Below are 14,080 nucleotides of genomic sequence, written 5' to 3'. Positions count from 1 at the left end.
TCAGTATTCCAGAGTTAAATCAAGCTTTACAGTCTCTGTGACGTTTCCCTTTTTATTGACTCGGAGCAGGTCCAGACAGTCAAACCTTGATACCCATGCATAGGTGTCGTCTATTGGACATATGGATTTGTTTTGAGGGGTTTGGAATGTAGTAAGTTTACGGACATGTTGGTTATTGATTTCCTTCTTCTCACACTTTGGTGTAGAATCCTTCTTACTCCCCGTCTGAACATATCCGATCATATTTTTCAACTGGTCTGTATTAATTTGGCCGGTTTCAAAGCTTAGTGGACGTGGTAGTACACTCGTACCAGTAACGTCATGAAGTGGTATAGTGGTCCTAAGTCTCCCCGTCAGCTCAAGCAAAGTTTCACTTGATGGATTTCCCGACTGCTGCTCCACTTCTTCGACCAGCTGCTTTATTTGTTTAACACTTTTATCATCATGCTCACAATCCTGTTGGAGGAGTTTGTCTTCTTCAGCAACCAGTGATGATAATTCAGCAAGGACATTGTCCACTATAGAATCTATTTCTGCCTTCAGCTTTGTTCCTTGCTCTTTGACATCTTTACAGATAATATCGACACTTTCTTTGAATGTTGTGCTATCTTTCTGACGGTTTGATAACTTCTCATTGAATTGAACTAACTTATATTTCAACGTTTCCAACTGCTCACGCATGTAATGTTTCTGGGTGTTAATTTCGTATTCGAAATGTTTGAATGCGTGCTGTTTGTGGTTCGATGTAAAACACATTAAACAGATGGCGACGTTACACTCTGTACAGAACAGATCGCATGTTTTACCGGGGTGTACCTTACATACCTCTGGTAGTACCGCCTCGCCTTGTTTGTTCGCCTGTTTTATCGGTACAACTTCGTCATTCCTTGTCCTCCTCGCACGCTGATGGGTCTCCTTACATTTGTCACACAAAGCCTCCTGGCAGTCATTACAGTACCAGTTCACGTCATGTTCACTATCACACCACGCACACGTGTACGGCACGTGTACCTGTGCCTTGCGAATAGTCAATTTACTCGCCATTTAGCTTCTAAATAACGTGAAGATCCTCAACTAGATATGTCATGTCGCCATTTGCATTCTAGTCTAAACCTCCTTGTTCAGTTCGAATGGAGTAATATGGGAAAGGCATACATCCAGCCGACTTTAAATAGTTTCTTTGTCAGGTAAAACGTTATCAACGCTGTCTGTGCATGCACAGGTACACACTTACTGGATATCGATTTGTTAAACTCATACCTTTTTCGCCTTGATACGATACATAAGAAACGTAAAAATCCTATATTTTATGTTCATTTGATGACAGATAACAAAAACAAATAACAAATTGAAAGCGGAGTGTGCATCGGATAAGAAAGAAATGGCCTGTGATCGACGTCCTGAGCTACAACGGGTTTTTTTTTTTAAATGAATGAATTATACCTACTTTCATTGTCTCATATGTTTAAAACTTTTAGGTAATTTCTTCTGAAAACCATGAATGCTTAGAGTGATGACATTTAGCAAGTGTTTTGTTTAAGGTTTTTCAAGTTTGTTAAATTGAATGAATTTTTAAATGAAACAAGGCCTCAGGGGTCAATAAATTATGTTTTAATTTTTTAAACATATTCTGAACATGATCAGTAACAAACTAAGAATTGACTACTTTACTTATGACAGGTGACACAGACCTATTGGAACCTCTTGTTTTCATCGCTAGATATTTTGTTTCCATGAGCGATATAAACGTTCTGATGTCACTTAAAGGCGAACACTTCCCACGCAACAAGTTCCATTCTTCAAATTTTCAATGACCTCCGTGTAATCTATCAGTTAATCAATAACATCGTCGATTGTTTACTGTTAAAGTACTTTTAGCGATAATTTCATTTTAGCGACTTTCTCTAATTCATCCTTGAGCTAACATGTTCCAGTTCAACGGCAGCCACGCTTTTAATAGACTTTGCCATTTCATTACATTATTCAACCATCAACCTGTCGTCTTTAAAAAGCTATATCGTATTATAATTTTCACAGGATTTCTAACAATTTAAAACAGAACGTTATGATTAGTTTGTCTGTAATCCTGTGAAAAGTATACGATATTAACTCTCCGAAGAAAAATGTTTGATATTTATATTCCCGTTTAAGTGCTATCAGATTTCGCTCTGTGACGTCAAAATAGTTCGGGGAAACAAAAACAAAATAATTTATCTAATTTCAACATTTAATCATATATTCTCTCTTGGGGATGTTTACATTTTATACAGCATAAATGCATAAAGCGATTGTAAGTTACTTTGATCAATTGTTTTTTTAAATCCGTAAGCACAAATATTCCTGACGTAACAAATGCACTTTATACAGTGACGTTAGACAAAACGACATAATTTAGTGACGTGAGGACGTAACGAACCTTGTCTTTTATACCTACGTATTTTACCATAGATAAAGCTGATTGTCATTTGGTACGAAACAAAGACTTTATTATGTGATGGTTCATTGACGGATTATACAAGTACAATAACTTATCAATCACGGTCGTGCTGCTTACTACAGTGGAGGCGAAAACATCAAAATTAACAACAATAATCACTGCGCTTGCTACGTATAGTATATTGCATAGTCCAATAGCTAACTTTTGTGGGTGTGTGGCTGAGTGTCGTGTCTATATACCGATAATAGATGGAAACAACGTCGAGTGTGGTCAGCTCTTTGATCAATGACCGCTCTGTTATACGTTACATATTTAGAGGGGAGAGAAAAAGCAACGACCACACCGGAACTTGAACCCGGTACCTCCGAACTCTAGACACTCTTAACCATTTTAGCTACCTGGCCACCGGCCCTCAGCCAAATCCAGTTCCTCTACTCATATACATCAGTGTTTTGTTATTTCTCACACGTATCAGAAATGTGCAGTAAGTAGGTAATATACCCTGTGTCATCATAAATTTGAAAACGTACAAGTCGTTATTTACTGTAGTATCCCATGTATCAGCTTGGATAAGTATAGGCCAACTGGAAACGTTCTACTTAAGGTATAGCATTACACATATCATAATAAATATATGCATCATTCTGACAGATTTTATCAAATTTCAAACCAAATCTATCATCCAATCAACTATATCCTTTAGAACGCTGTAGCGACATGTCTCACTCCCATACAGGTTCATGACGAGGCTAATGTGACCTTTTCATATAACACCGCGACCATTCCCGGAAAAATGTTCGTAGAAAAAAACACAAAACCAGCTATTCATAATCAACATTTTAATAAATTCCATTTTGACGATATTCACTTTTTACACAATATAACTGCATCGTTTCATATTACGTAAAGCAGTCAGTTTTTTAGTAGCATGAATTATCGTGACGTCAAAATACAGGTAATTCAGTGACGTCAAGAAAACTTGCGTTACAAACATTGTTCTAAATATCACAACATTAATGAGAATTACGTTTATCCCATAACTACGCTTGTTTCACAACTGATATGGCACGTGATAAAATTCGTAGCAGTGTGTACTTGTTTTTGTTTACACACCGCAGTGTGTAACCACTTTCTATGCCTCCGATTGGTCATTTGTGACCTCAAACAAATCTGATTGCATAACCTCTGGCATTTGACCACGGACTATTTTTACTACCCTTACTTTTTTTTCTTCTTCTTTTTTTTTTTTTTTTTTTGTCCGTCTTCAAAAGATCAGCATGTACACGTTTTTTGGAGTTGTCGGTGCTCAACATTAGCATAACTGGGCGAGAGGTGAGAGGGGTGTCCTCATGGAAATGGCGATTAATGTGGAATTTGAGTCGTACGAAATGTAATTCAAAACAATGAACAAATATAATACAGAATGGTTAAATCGCTGGTTCTAATCATGGTCATTTGAATGAAACTGTCGCAGCATCTAACGTAACTGTTACTTTTAGGCAGCTTCCCTTTTAGTTGGGTGTCATTCGGTACGGATGTTGTACCAGCAGAAAACAAATCAACGAATAAACACTTTCTTATCATTTCACTTACCTTTATTACGAATATATTTATCCCAAACACAAAAATGTAAAATTCATCTTGAAACATTTGTCTCATGTCAGTAAACTGTGTATATATGTCTCTGAAACTGATGAGGTTTCGTGTAAACAGACGGACAAACGTAAACTGCATAAGCTTATTGCTCATTTGTTGAAATGCATGATGTCTTGAATGAATAAATCTCAGAATGAACATTTAACATCATAATAACCAGTAATAGCATACCTACGAAATCCAGGAAAGGACCGATAATTGAATCTGACAATGATTAGTCTTATATTCAGCAGTGACGTTCGACCTCGCGATGACGGTGTCATCTTCGAATATTTTGAGCGGAGTTATTTAAAGAAGTTACCTATTAATGAATAACACCGACACACTGACTTTCAAACTAATATTTCGTTTTGTAAAATAATATCATTTACAAATAAAGTACAGAAGATATGAGTCATGCATCTATAATAGACAATAAGCTTTCGTTCATAACGACCTATATTTTGTCGTGTAGTGATTTGGTTCGCGAAATGTAGTTGCTACGTTGGGAGAATTTGAACTTGACAGACTTACATTTGTAAATAAAGAAGTTATGGGATAAACAAGTTTCCCTTCTCGTAACGATTGCTCGTGTCTTTTCAAAATTAGAAAATTAACTAACTCGAGTTGGATAAAAATGATAAACAATATCCACTCATTGGGGAACCTCTATATATATGATAATAACTTTCTATTTTGTTTGATAAGATTGCATAGTGACAATGCAAGGTAAATGGATATCTTTAATGGTATAGTTTCTAGCAAAAGCTTAATTATGAAGGTAACGAAATAGGATTAATTTATTCCAATCTGAGTTAATCAGACACGGACAAGATGTAAACTAGACATTGATTGGTCGGATGAGAAGGACATACATACGAATGTATCTGGTTAAAAAACAGAACATCCAAAGTACTCGCTTTCAGGTTCCTGTGGCTTGTATCGACAGCAATCAAACAAGAAGAACGGGGCAGGCTATTTTAGGAGGTAAAGTAATCGTCATGAGAAAAGGTCAAATGAAGTGGTGTTTATGTACAAGTACAAAACCCAACAGTCGAAACAGTCGACACCTAGTTCAAAAATAGTTAAACTGTCATTGTAAGGAACAGGGATTAAAGTATCCCACCATCAATAGTTTATCTACAGCTGTATCTCCTGGTTGATTAGAGTTGTATTACATGTACTGTACCATCATTACAGCCGATCCAAACATGTCCACACCTGTCTACACCTACTGCCATTGGATGTAGTATTCCATGTTTCCTGTTCAGGATACATTTTGCCTTTTTCTCATTCCGTGAGATGACGTATACCTGATGAGTATCTAAGTCTGGTACAAATACTCTGTCATATTTATCACATGCTATGCTATTCTGACTCGTCCGGGATAGCGTCTGACCACTGGCCTGTTTTCCACTCCACGTGTATATGATCTGACCTGATTTGTTGATGATGTTCAGTTCTTTACAGTTAACACCTCCAGTGGTAACAGCGACATTCCCTCCGGTCAAACTAGCTATACGGCTCCCACCCTGTCCATACGAGAGCTGTCTAACCTTGTCCCCGGACATGTTCAGAACCAGTATTGTTGTAGTGTCAGTACTAACGAACACCTCGTCTGTGTCACTAACACTGATACTATAGGCCTTTAATGGACTGATATCGGCAAAGGTCGTCACTCGTCTGATCTCAGACAGTTTGTGTATCAATGTTGAATGATCATTTCGAGTCATCAATAGTCCAACGTTGGTCAAAGCTAAACTCCAAGGTGCAAAATCAAGCTTCACAGTCTCTGTGACGTTTCCATTTTTATTGACTTGGAACAGGTCCATATAACGATACATTGATATCCATGCATAGATGTCGTCTATTGGACATACGGACACTATGGACTTGTTTGGAGGGGTTTGGAATGTAGTAAGTTTTCGGAGATGCTGGTTATTGATTTCGGTCTTCTCATACATTGGCGTTGAATCATTCTTACTCCCCATCTGAACATATCCGATCATATTTTTCAACTGTTCTGTATTAATTTGGCCAGTGTCAAAGATAAATGGACGTGGTGGTACACTTGTACCAGTAACGTCATAAAGCGGTATAGTGGTCCTAAGTCTCCTCGTCAGCTCAAACAAAGTTCCACTTGATGGATTTTCCGACTGCTGCTCCACTTCTTCGATCAGCTGCTTTATTTGTTTGACATTTTCATCTTCATATTCACAATCCTGTTGGAGGAGTTTGTCTTCTTCAGCAACCAGTGATGATAATTCAGCTAGGACATTGTCCACTAGAGAATCTATTTCTGCCTTCAGCTTTGTTCCTTGTTCTTTGACATCTTTACAGATAATATCGACACTTTCTTTGAATGTTGTGCTCTCTTTCCGACGGTTTGATAACTTCTCATTGAGCTGATCTAACTTGAATTTTAATGTTTCCAACTGCTCACGCATGTAATGTGTCTGGGTGTTAATTTCGTCTTCAAAATGTTTGAATGCGTGCTGTTTATGTTTCGTTGTAAAACACATTGAACAGATGGCGACGTTACACTCTGTACAAAACAGATCGCGTGTTTTACCGGAGTGTATCTTACAAACCTCAGGTAGTACCACCTGGCCGGTTTTGTTCGCCTGCTTTATCGGAACAACGTCGTCATTCCTTGTTTTCTTTCCTCGTTTATGACCGTCCTTACATTTGTCACACAAAGCCTCCTGACAGTCATTACAGTACCAGTTCACGTCCTGTACACTATCACACCACACACACGTGTCCTGCATGTGTACCTGTGCCTTACGAATAGACAGTTTACTCGCCATCTCAGCTTCTAAGGAAACGTAAATAACATAAACTGTAAACGACACGTCGCCATTTGCAATCCAAATTAAACTTCCTTGTTCGGTATTACTGAAGTCACATGGGTAAGGTGCGGATTATGCGCACCTGTAACAAGGACATTAAATGACCTGTATGTCAGGTAAAGTGTTTAGTCCTATAATATAAGACCCTGAAAGTTCATATCTTGATATGTTTACGTTTATTAGCGAATATTTACATTTTTTGTTATTTGTCGAACCTCAACAGGTTTAGATATAAAATAGTAAACCATCTAGCTGTAAGTTTTCAACGGGGTTCATATTAAACGGGTCGGAGTTAAGAATTTGCGGATTGTTTAATTTTCAGCGGCATTCAGGGTCAATATTCAACGTTGAAATTACCCTGTGTCAATTTTCAACGAAGGTCCATTTTCAGCGTTACACCGGCCCACCGACCGGACGACTGTCGCCGCACCACGACAAAAGGGCAAAGTGAGTTAAATGGTTTCAAGTTATGTCGATACTCGAATAACTACAGACAAAAAGTCTATAAATATATGTTTACATGTTTTAGAACGCTGCTTACCAGGTAGGGAAACACCTGTAGCCCTAGTCGAGGGGTTCTTGTTCCGTATAAGAGTGCAGTATGCGAGTTGTTTGTGATTGTATATGTAGGCCTTGTATTGTTGAATGTTCTGTTTATATTCCTGTTGTGTAAATAAATATCTTGGGTTAAATATATCTCTTTGTTGATTGTCTTTTGCAATGTCATGCTGGAGATAAATACCGGTGTATATAGCGTTGTATAGCACACACGGAACTCAGTCATAGGACCGGAGAAAACATATCCACTATACGAAAATTGTTACACTGGTACAACTATGTACAGTATTTACAATTAAAACCCGGCCTGCTACAAAACAATCAACTATATCCTTTAGAACGTTGTAGGTTATGTCTCACTCCCATACAGGTTTATGACGAGGCTAATGGGCTACAACAAGGTTTCTTGCTTCTTGTAGTTGAATGAGTTACTTCTGTAGCGGCAATCCGCCATAGCCATGTCACTGCTAGCGAGTAGTGTTCCGTTAAGGTTACATATACACAAAATGGGGGAGAGTGATAATTTCTGTAGATTTACCATGGGCCTTAAATGTCACCTGAATTCTGATATATATTCACTGGTAGATGGTGTTTTGCTTTTCATCCTAGATTTAACACATGTGACCCTTGTGACCTTGGTTCTTTAATTTGAACAAACGTGGTAGCCCTTCATCCCAACATGCTTCTGTGCCCAATATAATGGCACTGGCCTTTTGTATATTGAGAAAAATCATTTTAGATTTTTACATTTGACTTCAAAAGTAGGTCAAGGTCATTTGAACAAGTTTAGCAGCCGCCCTTTTCCTAGTATCCCTGGGTTTCTAGGGTATTGAAAAGTCTTCTTTAAGATTCGAACACATTTGACCCTTGTGACTTAAAAAGCCAATCAGTGTTATTAATTTGAGCAAACTTGGTAGCCTTTCATTTCTGTATGCTATTTGTCCAATATCATGAACCTGGGCCATTTGAGTATTGAAAAGAAGTCGTTTAATTATTTTAACACATTTGACAAATGTGACTATGAAAGTGGGTCAAGGTCATTCCTTTGAGCAAGATTTGTAGCCTTTTTGTCACAGTATGCTACTTGCCCAATATCATGACCCTTGGCCTTTTGGTATTGAGAAGTCTTTTTATGATTTTAACACATTTGACCTCTGTGACTTAAAAAGTCAATCAAGGTCATTAATTTGAACAAACGTTTTTTAGTCATTCATCCCTGTATGCTACTGATTTAATATCATGACTCTGGGCCTTTTACGGTATTGAGAAGAAGTCGTTTAGTTATTCTAATACATTTAACCCATGTGACCTTGAAAGTAGGTCAAGGTAATTCATTCGAACAAAATTCGCAGCCCTTCATACCAGTATGCTACTATTCCAATATCATGACCCTAGGTCTCTTGGTTATTGATAAGTTGTTTAAAAACTAAGCACATTTGACCCACTGACCTTGAGAGGTCAATGTCATTCACAAGTAGTTTAATATTCAAAACATGCTACCTCTGTGACCATGAAGGTAGGTCAAGGTCATCCATTTGAATAAACTTTTTATCTTTACTAGTCTTCAAGCTACTGCCATGGCAATATATCATAACCCTAGACTACTCACAACGTTAGAGGTTTACACGGCGAGATACTTTTGACAGGCACTGTCGCAGTCGGAAAAATCATCTCTGATAGAAAAAGGGCCGACCAGCAGCCTCTTATGTAATAAAAGTAAGGTTACTACAAATTAAAATATGCATTTAAATGTACTGAATATGTATTTTCATGTGTGCAGTGGGTATCGGATTAAAATGGAACACAACTGATTGTATACATGTGCGCATATGTAGCTGAAGCGGCCCTTCTAAAACCATACAAAACCTTTATTTTGGTATATTTGTTTTTAGATAGATTGATGTGTAATGACTGTGGTATGGCTTCAGTATTCCCAAGGTTTCTAATGTTTAACTTTTGTTTGTGTTCCATCACAGCAATCTACCAGACAAATATCATGATTCTAGGCTTGTTGGCTCTCAGGAAGAAGTTGGTAAAGGAAAACATTAGTGCATGATGGATAACATACACAAAGGCATAAGCTCACCTGGTCATTTAACGATGAGTATGAGAGGAGGGTTAAGACAATTTGATGGAAAGAAAATGGACATTGCTCCATGATATACATGTCAGAGTCATGTCCTCACAGGTATTAAGACAATGAAAGATAAAAAATACTTTTGTACCACATTTTATTTGCAAATATTTATGTATACTTTCTATTACATTCATTCTTTACACAATTATTCATCCATTCATTCATTCATTCATCATACATACATACATTTATTCATTCATTCATTCATTCTTTCCCTCATTCATTCTTTCATTCAATCATTCATTTTTTATATTCATTTATTGTTTTGTTTGCCCACATCAAATATGCTGACATTATCTATATCCCAAAATCTTTCCTGAAAAATCTACTCATATTAAATAAGGAACTTTGTTTATACTATTTCAATTAGTATGAAAACATCAATATTCTATAAATTCATTAAGAAACTAATGTATAGAGCCTACTAAATTCCCTTTCAACATAAATTTACTACATTGAAGTAACAGCACATTGTGGTACACTTTCATCATTTTTCATGAACATAATTATACAGCTTATTTTTGCAAAATTTTAAGAAGTTTGCAAACTGCCCTTAAATACACACTACAGCATTACTCAATGTGTACTACACTTGGAATTTCAACAGGTTTGCAATCAGGCCATTCAGTATTTCCCATGTACCACATTGAGTGTTAACCTGTCTACAAATATTAAAGAGAAACCTCATAAATGTATAAAATGTTAAATTAATGTATAAAATGTTAAATTAATGACAAGAGCACTACAGAAGTAAGAAAGTTCAATACACGTTGGGTACTGGAGAAAGAATTCATCATATGGCATTGTTTGGTTAAAATAACTTCTGTTGATGGTTCTTGTTAAGAAACCTTGAGTTCTCTCGTTGAGAAGATATTTTACTTGAATAGTCCTGAACAAGATACAGTAAAACACATTTGGTCAAGTTGTAAAACACTAGCTTGACTTGTCCTTGTGTTGTGTTGTGGTGGGTGTCGTCTGTGCCGCCTGTTGTGTTGCCTGCTGCTGTTCCAACTCCGCCTGTAGCAGACTCATACGCTTCCTCTGGTAGTGCTGCCAGTGCAGCAACTGCTGGTCGTCAATAAACTTAGCACACTGAGAGTTAACTAGCTCCTTCCTGAAATATTCATACTGCAGCAGCTCAAGGAAGTGCAGGCACTGGGGATACCTACAATAGTCAAAAAGGAGATGTAAAAAACGTATGGATGATAATTTTATCTGAAAAGAGAAATCAGTTTTTGCAATGTAAAATGTTATACAATCCATATTGAAACCAGCTGGGAGATTGAAAAATTAAAGCTATATTAAGAGTGTTTTTAGCTCACCAAGTGAGCTTATGCTGTGGTGCGGCGTCGGGCGTCTGTCCGTCCGTCCGTCAACTTTTTCATTTAAACAACTTCTTCTCAATAACCAAGAGGCCCAGGAACTTGATATTGAGGCCCAGCCTGTGGCATGCTAGGGGGAAGGGCTACCAAGTTTGTTTAAATGAATGACCTTGACATACAAAGTCACAGGGGTGAAATAGGCTTAAATCTTTAAACAATGATTTTGCGTTCCCCAAGAGTCTCCGAGACCTGATATTAGGCCAAAAGTATGCTGTAATGAAGGACTAGAAATTTTACTGACATGAATATACCTAGCCTACTCTGATAATTGAATAAAGTGGCTATCATCATAGTATCTATAGAAATGACCTCAATCCAATTTAAAGTTGTTGTAAAGCCAGGTGAGCGTCACAGGCCCATTGGGCCTCTTGCTGGGTTTATATTTATCGTCCCTTGAACAGATTGGTTCATTTTGAGGTGGGGTCTCTTTGTAGTAGTTTGTGACTACCTCGATGGAACAACATACAGGAGGAGAGTTGCATGCCATCCAAAGCAATAAGGGTAAAGTTTCTGGCTCAAGGACACCACCACAGCGACACAGAATGATCTGTTTCTCAGCTTCCCAAGAAATACAAAATGACACGGTAGAGAGAGACAAACCATGCACCTCGGATCTTCACCTGAGGTTACGTGACCGGCGCTCTAACCGACTGGGCTATTGCGGCCTCTATAAAGAGAGGACTCGGAAGTTAAAAAGATATGCATAGACACCAAAGTAGAAGCTATGGAGTATCTGGTTTGATTTTGTATTGTTTAACATCCTATCAACAGTAATCATCATTGTTTTAGGATGGCCGCCCTTGTATGAGAGATCCATTCCTGTAGTGTGTGTACATGTGTGTCTTGGGAGGCTGCGGTATATTTGTGTTTGTTTCCTTATGAGAGTAGGAAAACTGACGTTGACGTTTATAGTGCTACCTCACTGAAGCATACTGCCGAAATTGCTTAGACATCACATGAGATTAACCAAGGGGAAGTCACAACACTATTTATAGATCTATTAGACTATGTAAACTCTCTAAGAACTATGGGATACAAAGCTTTTTTTAGGAACTACAAGGGAAAACACCACCAACAAGAACTTATATATAGACATTTGTAACCTAATTTTTGTAGGAGGTTTGTGAGTGCTTCCTGAACACAATTTCTAAAATTTTGATGAGTCCTAATAATATATAATACTGAGAGATAGTTGGTATTCAAAATTTGAGTCACACAGGAAAAGGATTAGTCAATGACTCAAATAACTGAGTCCCAAAAATCACTGCTTAGTGTTTGTTTTGGGGGTCACAGACATCACTGGAGGGTATAGTAGGTACAAAGATTATATATACATACCACCAACACAAAACAACTACATGTATTAATCTCAATGGAAATAAATTAAAATATTTATAAATACAATATTAAAATCTATGCATAAACATATGCATAGCAATCTATGTTACGCACTAGAGGGCATCCAGTTGACCTTGACTTTTAGCAATTTCGGAGGTCAAATCACTATTTCTCAGAAATCAAATATACATCAAATAGACCTGTCCCTTCAATCCCAAAAGTCAAATCTGATTTTGGAGAGTCAAAAACATACTCTCAACGGGTCTATTAGTACTGGATGCCCTAATTTCCCATTTGTTGGATTGTATAATGGCAGACTAGCAAAACAAAGGCCCATGGGGGAGGCAGCCAACTCACTTTCCTAAATAGTACAGGGGATGTAGCCAACTCACTTTCCTAAATAGTACTAAACTACACCATGATATCAAATATATGGGGCATTTATGATTCAACACGCAATGAATATATACCCAATAGTGAGATATCTTCAACTGTGTCAAACAAAAATGTCATAAATTAAAACTTACTTTAGGAATTTTGCATATTTTGGCTCTTTCCAATACTGTAAGTATTTCAGATAGTTGATGAATTCTTCCTGCTTAAAGAACCCTCTCTGTGCTAAAACTGAAAAAGATAAAGCTAATATTTTATATGTTAATATTATATATAATCATTTTACAGTGATTTATAAGTGTTTTAAAATACATGTAACTTCATCACAACTTCATTTTCTGTATCCTGACCTTAAGGTTAACAGTTGCAAAATTCATTTATATCTATTTTGTTATATACATGTAATTCACATTTTTCAAATATAGTTTTCTAAACATCTGAAAGAAATATTTGTATCTCTCATTATATTAGTTATACCACATTGTTTAAATTGGAGCAATTCAAAGTATCTATCAAGACTAAGTGATGATTATATGTACAGAATTATATTCGCTTCACATCCAAAAATATATTGTGATATATATGGATGAGGCTTTCATATTAGTCAAAGTCCATCACTCTGCCATTAAAAAAGTTGATTTACATCCATGACATCATTTTAAAAAGTGTACTCAGGAGAAGCTCATGGTATAACTTATTTTAAGAATAAAGCATAGCCCAGGTAGCAAATAAAGAGTGCTAAAGCTGTACGGGTACTAACATAGTAAATTTCTATACAGTCAAGTCTGTCCAAATGGCCATCTCTCGACTATCTGTTCTTAGCGACCATTTCAATTCCTCCCGAGTGTTTTCACTATATATTTCAACTCTATTAAACAACTCTCTGTTTAAGTGACCAGGGAACCGCAATTTCTCATTCCTGTGATAACAATAACTCTCTAATAAGCGACCAGAATTCTCCAAAATGCCTTCCATAATTACCATTCTCACCTTGACAACACCCAAGTAGTTTTACTTTTCGTGAATAAGGATGGGAGAGGAGGCGAACAGACGGTCTGGAATTCTGACGAATTTTCAGACGTTTTGGCTCATAAACTACATATACATGTGTATATATTACAGAGTATCCAAAAGATCGGAATAAAGAGTTTGATTTCAATTATATTGTTTCAAAGTCTAGTACTGTTTTCGTAGAGATACATACTATATATATATGCAAGTGTAACAGGAGAGGAAAAATGCAACGACCAGACTGGGACTTGAACCTGGACCTCCAAACTCTAGATGAATGCTCTAACTATTTGAGCTACAATATGTATCTGCATGGCCACAGGTATTCATCCCAGTC

The 14,080-nt window shown here is 37.0% G+C and overlaps 3 protein-coding genes across 3 annotated transcripts; all 3 read right to left on the bottom strand.

Moving 5' to 3' along the window:
- On the bottom strand, positions 1-1,049 carry LOC117319194 (tripartite motif-containing protein 45-like). Its single transcript, XM_033874031.1, has one exon. It carries the CDS (start codon positions 1,042-1,044, stop codon positions 1-3), a length of 1,044 nt encoding a protein of 347 aa, XP_033729922.1. The 5' UTR covers positions 1,045-1,049.
- A 2,212-nt stretch (positions 1,050-3,261) lies between these two features.
- Positions 3,262-6,971, bottom strand: LOC117319195. The gene has a single exon (XM_033874032.1). It carries the CDS (start codon positions 6,880-6,882, stop codon positions 5,236-5,238), a length of 1,647 nt encoding a protein of 548 aa, XP_033729923.1. The 5' UTR covers positions 6,883-6,971; the 3' UTR covers positions 3,262-5,235.
- A 2,725-nt stretch (positions 6,972-9,696) lies between these two features.
- LOC117319192 (mediator of RNA polymerase II transcription subunit 31-like) lies at positions 9,697-12,978 on the bottom strand (the record flags this gene model as incomplete). Its single annotated transcript, XM_033874029.1, has 2 exons — positions 9,697-10,784; positions 12,867-12,978. Coding segments are annotated over 2 exons (344 nt in total), but the record flags the coding sequence as incomplete, so codon positions are not given.
- Positions 12,979-14,080: the final 1,102 nt, after the last annotated feature.

Source organism: Pecten maximus, unplaced genomic scaffold (assembly GCF_902652985.1).
Source record: "Pecten maximus unplaced genomic scaffold, xPecMax1.1, whole genome shotgun sequence".
NCBI classification, from domain to species: Eukaryota; Metazoa; Mollusca; class Bivalvia; order Pectinida; family Pectinidae; genus Pecten; species Pecten maximus.
Note: the sequence above shows the minus strand (reverse complement) of the source record. Positions and strands in the feature narration are given on the sequence as shown.